We start from the raw sequence: 15,372 nt of genomic DNA, 5'->3' as shown, positions 1-15,372 counted from the left end.
CCTTCCCAGCAGATCGACATGGCTGTGTCCTGCTTCAGTATCTAGATGATTACTGCTGGCCGGAAGGTCCCGGGAGGACTCCGTGGAAGGAACTTGGCAACTCCTTACCCTCCTATGGGAAACCGGCTACAAGGTCTCAAGGAAAAAGACCCAAATCTGTCAAGAGAAAGTCAAATATCTGGCTTTACCTCTCCCAGGGGAAGCGCCAACTCGGCCAGAGAGGAAGTGGGCTTTTTGTTCAGTCCTGGTCCCGTCAACCTGATGCCAGGTTCGGGAGTATCTCGGGGCCACAGGTTGCTGTGGAATCTGGATACATAGCTATTCAGTCCTGGTGAAACCATCCTATGAAGCTACAAAGCGGGGAGAGCGGGAGCGCCTGATGTGGGAATCGGCCCAGAAGAAGGTCTTTGGGAAACAAAGCGAGCCCTCACTAATGTGCCTGGTTTGGGGCTCCCAGACACAACTAAGCCTTTCTTTCTGTACGTCCATGAGTGCACTGGTATTGCAGTGAGAGTCCTAACTCAGGTGTCATGGCATGGCCCGGTGGCATATCTCTCCAAGCAGCTTGACTCCGTGGCCCAAGGCTGGCCACCCTGCCTATGGGCACTTGCGGCCACGGCCCTCTTAGTGTCTGAGGCTGACGGGTTAACTATGGGACGAGAATGGACAGTCCAAATGACACATCCAGTACTGACGTTAATGGAGTACAAGGGACAATACTGGCCACCCAACGCCGGGATGGTCAGATATCAGGAATGCTACGTGAGAACCCGCACATTCCCCCGGAAGCAGGGCCGACCCTGAACCCTGCAACCCTGCTGCCCGTCGGCCCGGCCAGCCAGACCCTGACTGCATTGAAGTCACCGATGAGGTGTCCTCCAGCCGAGCAGACTTGAGGGGCCAGCCTCTCGAGGACCGCGGCGCCCAGTGTTTCACCCACAGTAGCAGTTTTGTGAAAGAGGGAGAACGCCGTGCAGGGAACTCCATGGTGACGCCGAATTCCGTCACTGAGGCCAAACCCCTCCCCCAAGGGACTTGAACACAGAAGGCAGAGCTCATCACGCTAAGCTGCGCCCTCCAACTGGCGGCAGGGACGCGTGTTCATATGCACGCAGACTCTATGCGTTATAGTTGAGGTTAATATGCTTTTCTATTTTTCATTCTTTATTTTGAGAGAGAGACTGAGCAGGGAAAGGGCAGAGAGGTGGGGAGAGACAGAGAGAATCCCAACCAGGTTCCATATACTGTCAGCACCGAGCCTGACGTGGGGCTCAATCCCACAAACCCCGAGATCATGACCTGAGCCAAAATCAAAAGCCTGATGCTCGACCGACCGAGCCACCAGGCGCGCCGAGTTTAGTAAGTTTTATTTTTGGTGTCTTCATACTTTCCATATAAATCACAATAATGTGTTACCTTTTTTTAAAGATTTTATTTTAATTTCATTATTTTTTAAATGTCTATTTATTTATTTTGAGAGAGAGAGCATGAGCGGAGAAGGGGCAGAGGGACAGGGAGACAGAGAATCTTAAGCAAGCTCCACTCTCAGCGCAAGCCTCACATAGTACTCAATCTCACCAACCATGAGATCAAGACCTGAGCCAAAATCAAGAGTCAGGCGTTCAACCAACTGAGCCACCCAGGCACCCCTAAAGATTTATTATTTATGTATCTATTTTTTTAATTTACATCCAAGTTAGTCAGCATATAGTACAACAATGATTTCAGGAGTAGATTCCTTTGTGCCCCTTACCCATTGAGCTCATCCCCCCTCCCACAACCCCTCCAGCAACCCTCAGTTTGTTCTCTGTATTTAAAAGTCTGTTATGTTTCGTCTCCCTCCCTGTTTTTATATTATTTTTGCCTCCCTTCCCGTATGTTCATCTATTTTGTATCTTAAATTCCTCATGAGTGAAGTCATGATATTTGTCTTGGGCTGACTAATTTCGCTTAGCATAACGCCCTCCAGTTCCATCCACATAGTTGCAAATGGCAAGATTTCATTCTTTTTTGATGGCCAAGTAATACTCCATTGTATATATATACCACATCTTCTTTATCCATTCATACATCGATGGACATTTGGCTCTTTCCATACCTAGTGATTTTAAGTAAACTCTATGCCCAACGTGGGGCCCAAACTTAACACCCCTGAGATCAAGAGTCCAAGACCTACCAACTGAACCAGCCGAGTGCCCAATACGTGTCACTTTTGTTACTGAGGAAGAAGCATTTATTTGGGGGAAGCCAGGAAGACCTTCTACCCACGCTTCAAGAGTCATCTTAAAATCTACCTCCTCCGACTGTTTTCATATTTGTACTGATGTAAATTCTGCCTTCTTTGCACTTCCATATATTGCGTTATTACTTACGTGTGACATTTGCCTTGTTCTAGATTATATGTGATTTTAACTCATGTATTTTCTTTCTCTCCATGACTTGCTTATATCTTTGGTGCTTGTTTTTAGTACATAGACACATTTAGACAATTAAATGCAATGAGGTACATGCACGAACATGTGCACACACACACAATAGAGAGGGAAAGAGGGAGGGAAGAGGAGGGAGAGAAGGAAGGAAGGAGGAGGGAGAAAAGACAGGGAGGGAAGGAGGGAGTGGGAAGAGGGAGGACAAAGTAGGGAAGATGGAGGGAGGTGAGGGATGGATAGGGAACAGAGTGGGAGGAGGCTGAGAAGGAGGTAGGAGGGAAGAGGATGGCAGGGAAGAAGGCAGAGAGGTAGAAAGGAGGGGGAATCTAGGGAGGGAAGAACAGGTGAAGGGAGGAAGGAAGAGAGAGAGGGAGGGAGGGAAGGCGAGGGAAGGAAACTTTTTTTCCAAACTTCATTCCGACTTCCTAAGAATTCTGTGAGTTGACCATCATTAGTTTAGTAAACAGTGGTAGTAATAGGAAGAGTTGCCCTATTTCCAGTTGGGGAAACGGAGGCACAGAGACAGGAAGGCTTGCCAGTGTCATGAGGTGAGAATATACCGTGAAAGCAGAAGAACACGGCTGTGCCCGGAAACCAGACACGTGTGCTCCACCCAACTCCAGAGCCCGCTCGCTTTCCTCAGCCCCCTGTTGTCTGCTATAATATTTATGAAGGCGGAAGGGGGGGGGGGGTTAGGGGCGCGGTCGCCACTCTAGCTGATGAAAGGTGCACACATCACCGTAATGCCACCACACACACAGACGTTTACATTCCAATTCCAGGGGACGCCTCATGCACCTTGTGGACCGATGTGGCCTCCAAGCAGGGACTCTGGCTCTCCACCTTGATCCCCTAGCCCAGTAACTGCAGTGAGCCGAACCCAGAGCCAGCTGGGACTCCCCTCCAAGAACCCCATCCTAAAACACTGTTTTCATGAGTCTCGCTTGCCCCAAACTTACAGGGTTCCATCCTCCCAGATGCACATATCCCAACACCGCCCTTGAATTCGACCCCAACGTAATATTTAAACTTGATTTCCCTGCTGGATATGGAGTTCTCTGCAGACTCTTCTCTAGCTCCCTCTCGAGGTCACGCTCCACAGCCACCCTGGCTGTGTCTGGGTTTCCCGAGATCAGCTTTCTACTTCTTCCTTCCTGGGGTTGCTCGTAATACCCTCTCCTATTGTCTTTGTTGGCACGGACGTTTGTTTATTTAGAGAGCACGCACGCACGAGTCGGGTAGGGGCAGGGAGCCGGAGAGAGAGAATCCCAAGCAGGAGCCACGCTGGGCCGGAGCCCCACATGGGGCTTGATCTCACAACCACGACTTCACGACCTGAGCCAGTACCAAGAGTCCGTCGCTTAACCGACTGAGCCACCCAGGCGCCCCTCTCCTCCCCCCTTTGACTGCAGTTCTGCGCACGGCCCGCTTAGCATTTACCAAACTTTGGCTCACTCTGAGACGTGAGGGAAGCCCCACTACTCCCCGAAAGCCAACTCCGCTTCTACCGGGGGCTGCCAGGGACAGTCTTCAGAGGTTTGGACCCTTGCCCACTTCCACCGAGCTGCATAACCTTGGGAAGGTCACCCAACCTCTCCAAGCCTCCGTCGCCTTGCCTCAGTAAGAAACAGTGATGCCTCGCACCACTCTCCTCCCCTCCCCGCGGACAGCTGCCAGAGTCGTCGGCCAGGCCCCGGTGCGCAGCCAGCACTCACGGGAGGTCACCGGCACGGGCAAGCACGGCCACGTTCACTCCACAGGCTCGCGCATCCACCCAGGGGCAGGGGTTATGCTCCACGTCCGGCACCTCCGATCACAGCGAGGGCCCAAGCACGGCCTGAGCCCCCTCAGCCCTGACCCCTTACCTCCAGCACCAGCTCCAGTCGTCTGAGCCCGTCCTGTGGGCCTCACTTCCGTTACCTCGTACACTTCTCAGCTCAGGAGAGGGGGGACCATCGTGATCCCCATTGTACAGATGCGGCACGGGAGGCACAGGGATGTCAGCTGATTTCCCTGGGCCACAGAGCAACTTAGCGGGGGTGGGGCTCCACCATTTTCAGCGTCTTTCTCTCCTGTGGGCTGATCCCTCTGCTCAGACTGGGAGAAGCCAGGGCACAAAGGCTGAGTCTGCGCTGGAGGCACTGCCCACACTAGCTGCCACGGGGCCCTGGAAAGCACAGCAGGCCCCGAGGTTTGGTGACTGGAGCCCAGGTAGGTACAAACAGACATGTAGCGGGGCGCCTGGCTGGCTCAGTTGGGGGAGTGTGACTCTTGCTCTCAGGGCCATGGGCTCGAGCCCCACGCTGGGTGGAGAGATTACTGAAAAAAAGAGTTAAAAGAACAAAGACCCCAAATGACGTGTAGCCCTGGAGACCTGACGGTCACGAGAAAACTTCCTGTCCTCGTTGTCAACTGCCAGAGAACAACCACACCTGTCTTCTCTCACGGACCCTTGCGAATAAAGAAACACAAAATTGGCTGGAATCAGAAATGTGAGACGGTGCGGTGTGGCCACCAGAAATACTTCATGTCTGTCACCTCAGTTACTCCCGCAGCACCCTGGTGAGGTGGTGGCTATTGCTGTCCTCGTTATACGGAGGAGGACACCTGAGGAAACTGAGACTCAGCAACTCAACAGGTGCGCCAGCTAGCCAGGGCGAGCAAGCCGCGACGCAGACCCCGGCAGGCTGGCTCCGGAGCGCCCACGGCCATAAACCCGGCACATCGAACCCCGGTCGTGGCTATTTTTGCTTAGGACGAGGCTCCGTTGGGTTGTTAAGGTTTGCAAAGTGTGAAGTGACTGAAGAAAATACTACCACAACTGATGCCAAGGTGGGGCGATAGTTGTCTCGGGACACGGGAGGGACTGAGATGGAGCCAGCGGGAAGGCTCCGTGGGAACGGGAGACACGAGAGAACGCGCCCCCTCAGCGGTCACGGATAATCGCAGCTAGTCCGGCACGAGCAGAATGAAAGCCCTCGTAGGTCGCTCCCGCAATAACTAATCTCGAGTCGAAACTGGGCATAGGGTGTCCAGCCGAGGCGGGGGAGGTGCCTGCGGCATTCAACAAGGGCCTCCCTGAGGAGGAAACATCTGGTTAAAGTCGTCAGGAGGACGCAGTCACCTTGCATCCCTTACCACCTCTTTGAAAACGAATTGGTCCGCAAACCTCTTTTAGTTAGTTTCTTACCCATCCTCCAGGGGCATGAGGCAGGGGCCCTTATCCCTGAGGCTCAGCGGGTGAGGTGACTAGGGCCCGTGACGCATTTAGGAACCCACAGCAATGATGGAGCGTCTGAATTCAAATGGGGGTGAGGAGAGTGGCCGTGGGGTAAACGAGGGATATAAATCGAGCACGTTGTCGAGCATAAGGCCCATTGTGGGAAGCTGTTTTCAATATTTAGGATATTTTAACGAGTCTTGGAACATCAATAAAACAGTTCTGGCGGGGAAAACCACAGAGCCCTCAATCTGGTCTGCTCCCTTTTATTTGACAAGAAATAAGCATGCATACCATTAAGTGGAGTTCAGTATTTGCTTACAGGTTTCCTCTGTTGATGTAAAAGTGACATACAAAAGAGTGCACAAATCTCAAACTTACATTGGTTGAGTTTTTTTTTTTAATTTTTTTTTCAACGTTTATTTATTTTTGGGACAGAGAGAGACACAGCATGAACGGGGGAGGGGCAGCGAGAGAGGGAGACACAGAATCGGAAACAGGCTCCAGGCTCTGAGCCATCCGCCCAGAGCCCGACACGGGGCTCGAACTCACGGACCGCGAGATCGTGACCTGGCTGAAGTCGGACGCTTAACCGACTACGCCACCCAGGCGCCCCCCATTGGTTGAGTTTTGACAAACTATATAAAACTATGTAGAGTCATTCTTTATCACAGATTCCTTGCTATACCCCAAATCTCTTGTCCCTTGTCTCTTTTCTGTACTCACCTGGAGAAACCAAAACCCTACATAAATTCAACTCTCCGACCAATAAAATGTATCCCTGCCGTAAGAAAAATAAATAAATGAAAAAGGAAAAGGAAAAGAAAAAGAAAAAAAACAACCAACAAGAAACGAAATTTATTTAGGGGTGCCTGGGTGGCTCAGTCGGTTAAGCATCTGGCTTTGGCTCACTTCATGATCTCTGGGTTCATGAGGTCCAGCCCCCCATCGGGCTCTCTGCCTTCAGCACAGAGCCCCCTTGAGATCCTCTGTCCCTCCCGCCCCGCTTGTGCTCTCTCTCAAAATAAATAAACTTAAAAACAAAAGAAGTAAACTTCATTTATTCCCTCAGCAAGGGCTCAGGAAGATCTTTCTAGAAAACCCGAGAGGCTGAAGGAAGGGAGAAATGGCGGCGGGAAATTACCCGCGTCCCAAAGGTCCCAACCCTGGAGGGACACGCATGCTTGTACAGAGAAATCTATAGCTAGAGGCATAGCTGCTGTGCAGGAATGCTTCAGGAGAGGCGGTTACAATGAGACAAAGAAACAAATATTTGAAAAAGAAAAATTGCAAGAAAAAAAAAGCAGGAGCTTTGTGCACTTTGAGCAGCCTTGAATGCACTGTGCAGGCACCGAGATGTAGCTTCATGACTAAAATTCTGGAGGCACCGGACTTTCCCAAGGGGCACGTGTGGTTTTATTTGCATAGTGCATCTGAGCACCAGGCACGATCAGCAACCCCAAGCCCCAGCTCCTGTTCCCGGGTACCCGGGAGTTTGGCGGGCTCTAACTTCGGCATCTCGCTGAAAAAACTCAGAGTGTGCCACCTCAGAGCTGATCACATTCCTTTGATGACTATTCCCTGCTTTGTACCGGCTGCTAGGTCCAGAGGTTGGGGGGTGGGGGGTGGGGCTGGCCCAAGAGAGATTGTCCCAACATTTCTGCCAGGTCTCGACCTAGGGTGAGGTCTGTCTCTCACCCTACGGAAATAGGCAAACACAATGCCGCACAGCCCCTTGCTCGGGAGTGGGGGAGACATGCCGCCAGTGTGGGGGACACGAGCTAAGTTACAACCGAAGCCGCCAGCTCTGCTTACCCATAGTCCCCTCCGATGCCTTAGAGCAAGTGCTCCCCACCCCAGCCCTCTTGGCAGGAGCACCCGCCCACTTGGTGCCCAAGCCCAGCCGCATGCGCACCTCGGCGAGCCCAACCCCCACTAAAGGGTGGTATATATAAAGCGCCTAGCCGGACGCTGGGTAGCTGAACTCGACGGCACGGCAGCGTAGCCACCGCTTCGTGTGTGACCCGGCGATCCAGCAGATCCAGACGCAGATCCACACAGGACGGCAGAGGGATACTATGGATCCTCTCAACCAATTCAAGCGCGAAGTCACGGGCTTCCCCAGCCTGGGAGTCGACGAGGACCGCGAAGAGCTGCGTGGTCTGTGCCCGTCGGGACAAGCGTCTTCGCCACGTCCCAGAAATGAAGGGTCCCTGGGCGAGGGGAGCGGTCTGGCCACCCCTCAAATGCCTGCCCTGGTCTCCTCCCCACAGCCCGGGCTCTGATGCTGATATCTGTCTCTGGATTTCTTCTTTTGCAGAAAGCAAGCAAGTGCGGATGTCGCTTACCAGAGACCAAGCGGCTGAGGAAGCAGGGTCAGAGTTCGCACCACAGCAGCGGGCGGCAGGCATACAAATCAAGAAGGCAGGAGACAGCCATGGGGACGACAACCATGGTGACGGTGACGGCGAGGAGGGGGCCGGCGATGTGGGCGCTGGATATCCGTCGCCCGCGGGTCGCGAAACCCGCGATGTGAAGCCGGAGGAGCCGAAGCCGGAGGAGCCAAGGCCGGAGGGGCAGTTGCCCCCGGCCGCGGCTCTGGGTCCCGCTCGGGGAGGGAGGTGGCCGGTGGGTCGCCTCATCAAGTTCACCCCCCAGCAGATGCGCCAGCTGGAGAGCTTGTTCCAGAACACCCGCTATCCCAGCCCCACCACGCGGTAAGTGGGCCGCTGCGCTGGGCGCGGGTGACCGGGTTCGGGGGGAGTGGCTGGGGTTGGTGGGGACGGCGCGGGGGGGGGGCGGGAAGAACGGGGTGGGTCTGTGGCGGGGGGAGACCGCGGCGGAGACTGGCGGGGGGAGCGACGGCGGGAACGGGATGGCGGCGAGTGGGGGGGGGGGGGTGGCGGCGCGGAGGCTTGTCACGTGTCTCTCTCCTCGTGGCTGAAGTAAAACCTACCGGGCCCTCGAGGCTGCCGGTCCCGCGCCTCCCTTGGTTTAGGCGGGAGCTGAGGGCTCTGCGGGTGGGGACCAAGCGGGACGTTCAGGTGGAGTGGAACATCTGGAGCCGGGAAACTGTCCGCTGCGGCTAATAGAAGAAAGTCCTAGAAAGTCCTACTAGAAGCGGGGGGGGGGGGGGGGGGGGGCGAGAAGTCTGAGACGCGGGAGCAAACGGGCTAGTAGGATCCCGCCTTTGCTTAAAATGGTGATAAATCTGCTCGTCGTGGATTATTTCTGCACCGGTTTTTAGTGTTATTTTTAAATTTTAGTGTTATTTTTAAATTATTTACGTATTTGAGGTAATCCCAACTCACTAAAGTAATCCCAATTTATGTATTTTAAATACACCCAACGTGGGGCTGGAACTCATGACCCTTGACGTCCAGAGTCACAGGCTCCTGCAACCGAACCCGCCAGTCGGCCCTGCCCTGATTTGGATATTTTTAAATAGTGCGCCGGAAAACGGTCTCGAGTAGTGAATGTTCTGCATTCCCTTAAACTTTGCTAGAGGTCTTTAAAAATAAATTAAAATTTAAAGAAGAAGAAAAGGGGCGCGGCTGGCTCAGTCCGTAGAGCATATGAATTTTGATCTCGAGTCGTGAGTTCGAGCCCCATTTTGGACCCGTAGCCTACTTAAGAAAACCGTAAATCGGGCGCCTGGGTGGCTCAGTGGTAGAGCGTCCCACTTCGTCAGGTCGAGAGATCTCTCAGCGTTCTGGGATTCCAGCCCCACCTCTGACTTTGCCTGAAATGCTTTGGATTCTGTCTCCCTCCCTGTTCACCCCTTCCACGCTTGCGCGTGGCGCTGTCTCAACTATAAATACACATTTAAAAAAAAGAAAAGAAAAAATAATAAAATTGAAAAAAAAATTAAAATTAAATCGTGCCGACGGAAAAACTGCCCTCAAAGGAAGCCTCAAGCTACCCCTTACAGAATAGTGGGGGCGGGGGTGGGGGGGGGGAGTGTGTGTGTGTGTGTGTGTGTGTGTGTGTGTGTGTGTGTTGGGGGGTGGATGGTGGATGGCAGGGGGGAAGTTAGTGATAGAAAAATGTAACAAAGCACGACCAAGGAATAAACAGCAGTTTGTGCCATCCTTTAGCCTCTGGTGGGCATGTACTCTTAACTGGGTTCATTACTGATAGATAAAGAGAGATGGGAGAGGGGACAGGATGGGAGGGGAGGGGAGAGACAGAGACAGAGAGAGAACACATGTTGTTTTAGGGCTCTAATTTATCATTATTTTTTTATTAAAAAATTTTTTAAAGTTGATTTATTTTTGAGACAGAGAGAGACAGAGCATGAACGGGGGAGGGTCAGAGAGAGAGGGAGACACAGAATCTGAAACAGGCTCCGGGCTCTGAGCTGTCAGCATAGAGCCGGACACGGGGCTGGAACTCACGGACCGCGAGATCATGACCTGAGCCGAAGTCGGACACTCAACCAACTGAGCCACCCAGGCGCCCCTTAGGGCTCTAATTTAACCCATAAATTGGGTAAGAGCAATGACTGAAAGTCCCCACAGATAGTTCCTCAGTCAGATTCTTTTTCATTTTGGTGTTGATAACACTAAAAGAAACTGAATTAGAATGTCACGTGTTCCACGGGGCGCCTGGGTGGCGCAGTCGGTCAAGCGTCCGACTTCAGCCAGGTCACGATCTCGCGGTCTGTGAGTTCGAGCCCCGCATCAGGCTCTGGGCTGATGGCTCAGAGCCTGGAGCCTGTTTCCGATTCTGTGTCTCCCTCTCTCTCTGCCCCTCCCCCGTTCATGCTCTGTCTCTCTCTGTCCCAAAAATAAATAAACGTTGAAAAAAAAATTAAAAAAAGAATGTCACGTGTTCTTGGGGACTGTGCCTCCTTTACCCACCAAGACTTGGCTTCCCTTAAATTCTTTGTCAACTGAACCTCACTGTAAATCCTGAAATGGCGTGACTTTTCCTAGTGCAGAAACTGGTTCATAAAATGTCACTGACATCTCCCCAAAAACAATTTTTCAAACGATGAGTGAAAAATCCTATATTTTAACTCACCGCCAACTCCATATACTGATCCTTGCGATTTTTCTCCCCTCAGCCTGGAACTTTCGAGATTCATGAATGTGCCTGTAGCCAGAGTGCAGGTCAGTAAACCCGAAAAACACAATTTCGCTGGGAGCCATTTTAAACATGTTTCAGGATTTGGGGCACCTTGGTCACAGACTTTCTCACGTTTCTGTGTTTTCGTTGCCTTTTTTAGATTTGGGAAATAAGTGTTGAGCTTTTGGGTCTTGCGGAGGAGAGGGTGGGATACATAAAGCCCAGGTTTTGGAAATTGCCCATTACCAGAGGGAACATGATTTCCTAAAGGAATGAAAAAATTGGTATAGTATAGTATCCCTTGCACACACATATATATACACCTTTGTCTAAGCTACACCTTACTGTATGTACCTTCATAGGTCACTAAAGTAGACTTATAATACACATATTTTTATAATTATATGTCACATGTATAGTATACTGATTTTTATGTGCAATATATATTTACGTGCTAATATAACTATATATGTATTTTATATATATTATAAATATAAAAATATGTGTGTGATGTAGTAAATATAAATTATATAAGATATACAATACATTTAATTCATAGAATAATGCTTATATTTATCTAAAGTAGAAATACACTTAATATATAAACGTACATATAAAAAATATGTAGTATATTGCACGTATATTCCTTTTTTAAGTTGAGAGAGAGAGAGAGAGAGAGAGAGAGTCTGTGCGAGCAGGAGAGGGGCAGAGAGAGAAGACCAAGCAGGTGCTGAGCTGTTAGCACAGAGCCTGACATGGGGACTTAATTTCCCGAACCCTGAGATAATGACCTGAGCAGAAATCAAGAGCTGGACGCTTAACCAACTGAGCCACCCAGGCGCCCTATGTGGTGGTTTTCCTTTAGAATATGATCTTTTGCTCTAGGATCCAGACTAAAGCAATTTTATTTTTTAATTATAAAATTCGTTTGATTTATTTTTTAAATTTTATTTAAAAATTTCAAAAATGTTTTTTATTTTCACTGCTTACTGCTTTTAGTTAAAGTGCCTGGGTCTCCTGTTGTTGGTTTCCTTTTGTTTTGTTTTGTGTTTTGTTTGTTTTTTAACATCTATGATTTGTTACTCTAGGATTTGGAGTAAGGCAGTTTTATTTTTTAATTAAAAAATTATTTTATTTCAACATTTTTAAATTTAATTAATTCCAATTTGGAGCTGTTGCTTTTAAGTGTTTGGTAAAGGGGTGTGGAGAGTGGCAGGCCTCCACTTTAATTTCCCAGAATTCTTTGATCTGTCAGCCTGAAAACATAGTTAAAGAGTAGATTGTGCATTATGGTAGACGTGGGAGGGGGGAGTCGCAACCTTTGAAATCTGCCCAAGACAAAATAAACTCAAACCACAATTTCAAACAAGGTTGCATCAATTCAACAAAGGGGGAAGCCAGTCTAACGAGGTGGAGGGTAAGGGGAGAATTATTTGGGGACATCACTCACGTTCCAATTTGTGAGAGTACCAAACGCATTAGCGAATGGTCCTTCGAGGAATGTCTAACACCTGAGAGTTTGGTCTTCTTTTTCTGTTTTTAAGTGTACTTATTTATTTTGAGAGAGGGAGAGACAGGGGGCACAAGAGCAGGAAGGGGGCTCCCAGCTTGCTGCTGTCAGCGTGGAGCCCTCTTGGGATCCTCTGTCTCCCTCTCTGTCTGCCTCTCCGGCCTCGCCTGCTCGCGCTCTCTCTCAAAAATAAACAAACGTTAAGAAAATTGAATCTCTTGGGGCGCCTGGGTGGCGCAGTCGGTTGGGCGTCCGACTTCAGCCAGGTCACGATCTCGCGGTCCGTGAGTTCGGGCCCCGCGTCGGGCTCTGGGCTGATGGCTCAGAGCCTGGAGCCTGTTTCTGATTCTGTGTTTCCCTCTCTCTCTGCCCCTCCCCCGTTCATGCTCTGTCTCTCTCTGTCCCAAAAATAAATAAACGTTGAAAAAAAAAAAAAGAAAAAGAAAATTGAATCTCTTAACTGCCATACATACCACGTGGCAGTGTTAAGTCTAGTCGTCACGTTACATTATCTTCCTGGTACGTATTTATCTCAAAAGTGGCAATTTTTACCTTCTGACCGACTCTAGGCCCTTCCTCCACCCACCCTTCTAGCACTCACAGATCCGATGTTGCTCCATGAGTTTGTTGAGCTTTTTTTCAGATTCCACATATAACTGAGAACATAAGGCGTTTGTGTGAAGAACATTTTAATGGGTGTCCCCTCGACTATTTTGCGAATACAGTTAAGAGTTGTTTTGATAACCCACCTCAGTTAGGCTGCTTTGCACTTGTGTACACTTGGCCTCTGGTAAACTTGGATCCCCCAAAAGGAGCTCCCAGCACTGGTTTCTTTAGACCTTTCATATTCAAGCAGCAGAAAGACCAAGTAACTACTAAGCTGGGAGAGGGAAAATGAGGCAACAGAGAGAGTAGAGGCCCTTAGTCTCAAGTAACCTTTGCCAACTGGGAATGTCTACAAATATTAAATACAAAGGAATTCCATTAATACGATGTGGAAAGGACAGTGGAGTCCAAAGGACAGGTGTTTTGTTTTGTTTTGTTTTGTTTTTTGTACTGTTCATAGCTGGCAGATAGGCGGCAGGAGCCATTTTGTGACTCCTCTCCCACATGCTTAGCTGTCTTCCTAAAGTGTCAGTTTCGCCTTGTTGCCTTAAGAATACCATATGATTTCACTTATGTGTGGAATCTTACCGAACAGACAGAACAGAAGCAGACTGTAATACAGAGGAGACTGGAGGTTGCGGGGTAGGGGGAGAGGGACGGGCAAAATAAGTGAAGTGGATTAGGAGGCGCCAAGTTCCAGTCATGTAGTAAATCAGTCCCGGGGCTGAAAAGTACAGCAGAAGGAATATAGTCAAAATACAGCAATGACTTTGTATGGTGATGATGGTGATTACACTGATCGTGGTGAGCATTTTGTAAGGTAGAGGAATGACGAATCACTGTGCTGTCCACCTGAAACTACTATAATATTGTATTGTCAGCTATGCTTCGACTCAAACAAGAAAGGAGAAGGAGGGATGGGATGGGGCTCTCCTGGTTGAGGAGAGGGACTTAGGGGGCCCTGCCCTGCTGGGCAGCAGTGGCTCCTGTCCAGGGTCCTGGAACTGTAGCCAGAGCAGAGGGCGCTGACCAGGTGCTGAGCCCAGGGAAGGCTGGAGAGTGGGGCAGGGTGGACGGTGCAGAGTGGACAACGGTGGTGTGCCTCTTTGCCCCCGAACTGTTGGCTGGGCAGAGATTTTGAGAACTTGAGTAAATGTGGTCCTAGTCAGGCTAAACCTTCGTTGCCCCCGAAGTGTAAAACATCCAGGTGCTGTCCGGTGCTTCAGCTTAACTTGTGTCCCAGCAAGACAAGCCACAGGCTCCTGGGCCCTCCAAGCCCAAGCCTCGCTCACAGTACCATCCTTCAACTACGAAGAGGTTTCAGAAAATGAATGACCCTTTAGTCATCCTTCAAAGAAACCTTTGGTTTCAAAATCCCACACGTGTCTATGGATTATTTACTGCACACTGAAGACGGGCTTTGCAAACTGGGGGTTGTCGCCCCAGCAGGACTTTATGCTGAGCTTCCCCACAAGCAGGGTGACACTAGCCTCGTGATTAGGAGTCAGTGGCAGCTGGACAGCTGAGGGCCAGCTGTCAGGACACAGCCCAGCACGTGTAAGAGTAACAGCAGGGACGGAGTGCCATTCCTCAGCTACACCTGTTTGTCAGGGTGGGGAAAAATAATACGCAAGGTGGGAGGACAGAGTGAAAGCAATAAGCCAAGCCACAGCCTGGCACATAGTGGGTGCCGTCTGAGGGTGAGCTGAAGGGAGACCCCTCGGTGGTAACTTTCCTAGGATAATTTAGCAACAAGGAAGTAGCTTCCCTGGTGCAGTTTAAAACCCTGAGGGTGTAGAGAGTAGCCTGCCGGTTTTTTTTTTTTTTTTTTTCATGTATGACATTCAATGCTCAACATACTAAAACGATCCTTTTTTCTCTCTGATTGAAGGTTTGGTTTAAGAATAGGAGGGCCAAGTTGAGAAGACAGCGGAGGGCACTGAGGCTCAGAAACATGCCTCCCATGGCCACGGTCCCCCCTCCCATCATTAACATGGGTCAATCCTACCGTGGCATCTTCATTCAGCAGCTGAATTCTGTGTGGATTTTTCAGGGGCCAGTGATGCCGGGGCCACCTCGCCCGCCCATGCCACCCTTTCCTCCTATGTTCCTGCCTCCTCAACCTTGGTTCTCTCAAGCTTTCCCTCCCTCTGGCTGCCCTCCACCTTTCCCTCCCTCTGGCTGCCCTCTACCTTTCCCTCCCTATGGCTGTCCTCCACCTTTCCCTCCCTCTGGCTGCCCTCTACCTGTCCCTCCCTCTGGCCGCCCTCCACCTTTCCCTCGCTATGGCTTTCCTCCTATGGCCCATCCTGGTGTGGTACCACCACCCATAGCTCTTCTTTAATCCTTTTCCCAAAGCATGGGATCTGTGACAGTTTTTTTCCGAGGTGTTTTTGAGCCAGATTCAAGTTTCTGTATCTGTCGCCATAAAGAATAGTTCATTCAATGTGTGCTGAATGTATTAAAGAGAAATCAAATTCACTGACCCTCTATTTTAGGGCACTTTTTACATTTTCAATAAAGTTGTGAATTCTCTA

The 15,372-nt window shown here is 50.3% G+C and overlaps 1 protein-coding gene across 1 annotated transcript; it reads left to right on the top strand.

Annotated features, from left to right (window-relative positions):
• The first annotated feature begins 7,701 nt into the window (after positions 1-7,701).
• Positions 7,702-15,372, top strand: LOC123594434 (rhox homeobox family member 2-like). The gene is made up of 4 exons (XM_045471186.1): positions 7,702-7,809; positions 7,970-8,366; positions 10,718-10,763; positions 14,727-15,372. The coding sequence occupies exons 1-4, from the start codon at positions 7,728-7,730 to the stop codon at positions 15,177-15,179; spliced, it is 978 nt and encodes a 325-aa protein (XP_045327142.1). The 5' UTR covers positions 7,702-7,727; the 3' UTR covers positions 15,180-15,372.

Source organism: Leopardus geoffroyi, chromosome X (assembly GCF_018350155.1).
Source record: "Leopardus geoffroyi isolate Oge1 chromosome X, O.geoffroyi_Oge1_pat1.0, whole genome shotgun sequence".
Lineage (NCBI taxonomy): Eukaryota > Metazoa > Chordata > Mammalia > Carnivora > Felidae > Leopardus > Leopardus geoffroyi.
The sequence above is the reverse complement of the archived record's forward strand: the minus strand, read 5'-3'. Positions and strand labels throughout refer to the sequence as shown.

Excerpts from the sequence above, each read along its gene's own strand:
- LOC123594434 (XM_045471186.1), top strand. The coding sequence starts at position 7,728 with ATGGATCCTCTCAACCAATTCAAGCGCGAAGTCACGGGCTTCCCCAGC. Across the intron at positions 8,367-10,717 it reads TATCCCAGCCCCACCACGCG|CCTGGAACTTTCGAGATTCA; the intron begins GTAAGTGGGCCG and ends TTCTCCCCTCAG. Across the intron at positions 10,764-14,726 it reads TGCCTGTAGCCAGAGTGCAG|GTTTGGTTTAAGAATAGGAG; the intron begins GTCAGTAAACCC and ends CTCTGATTGAAG.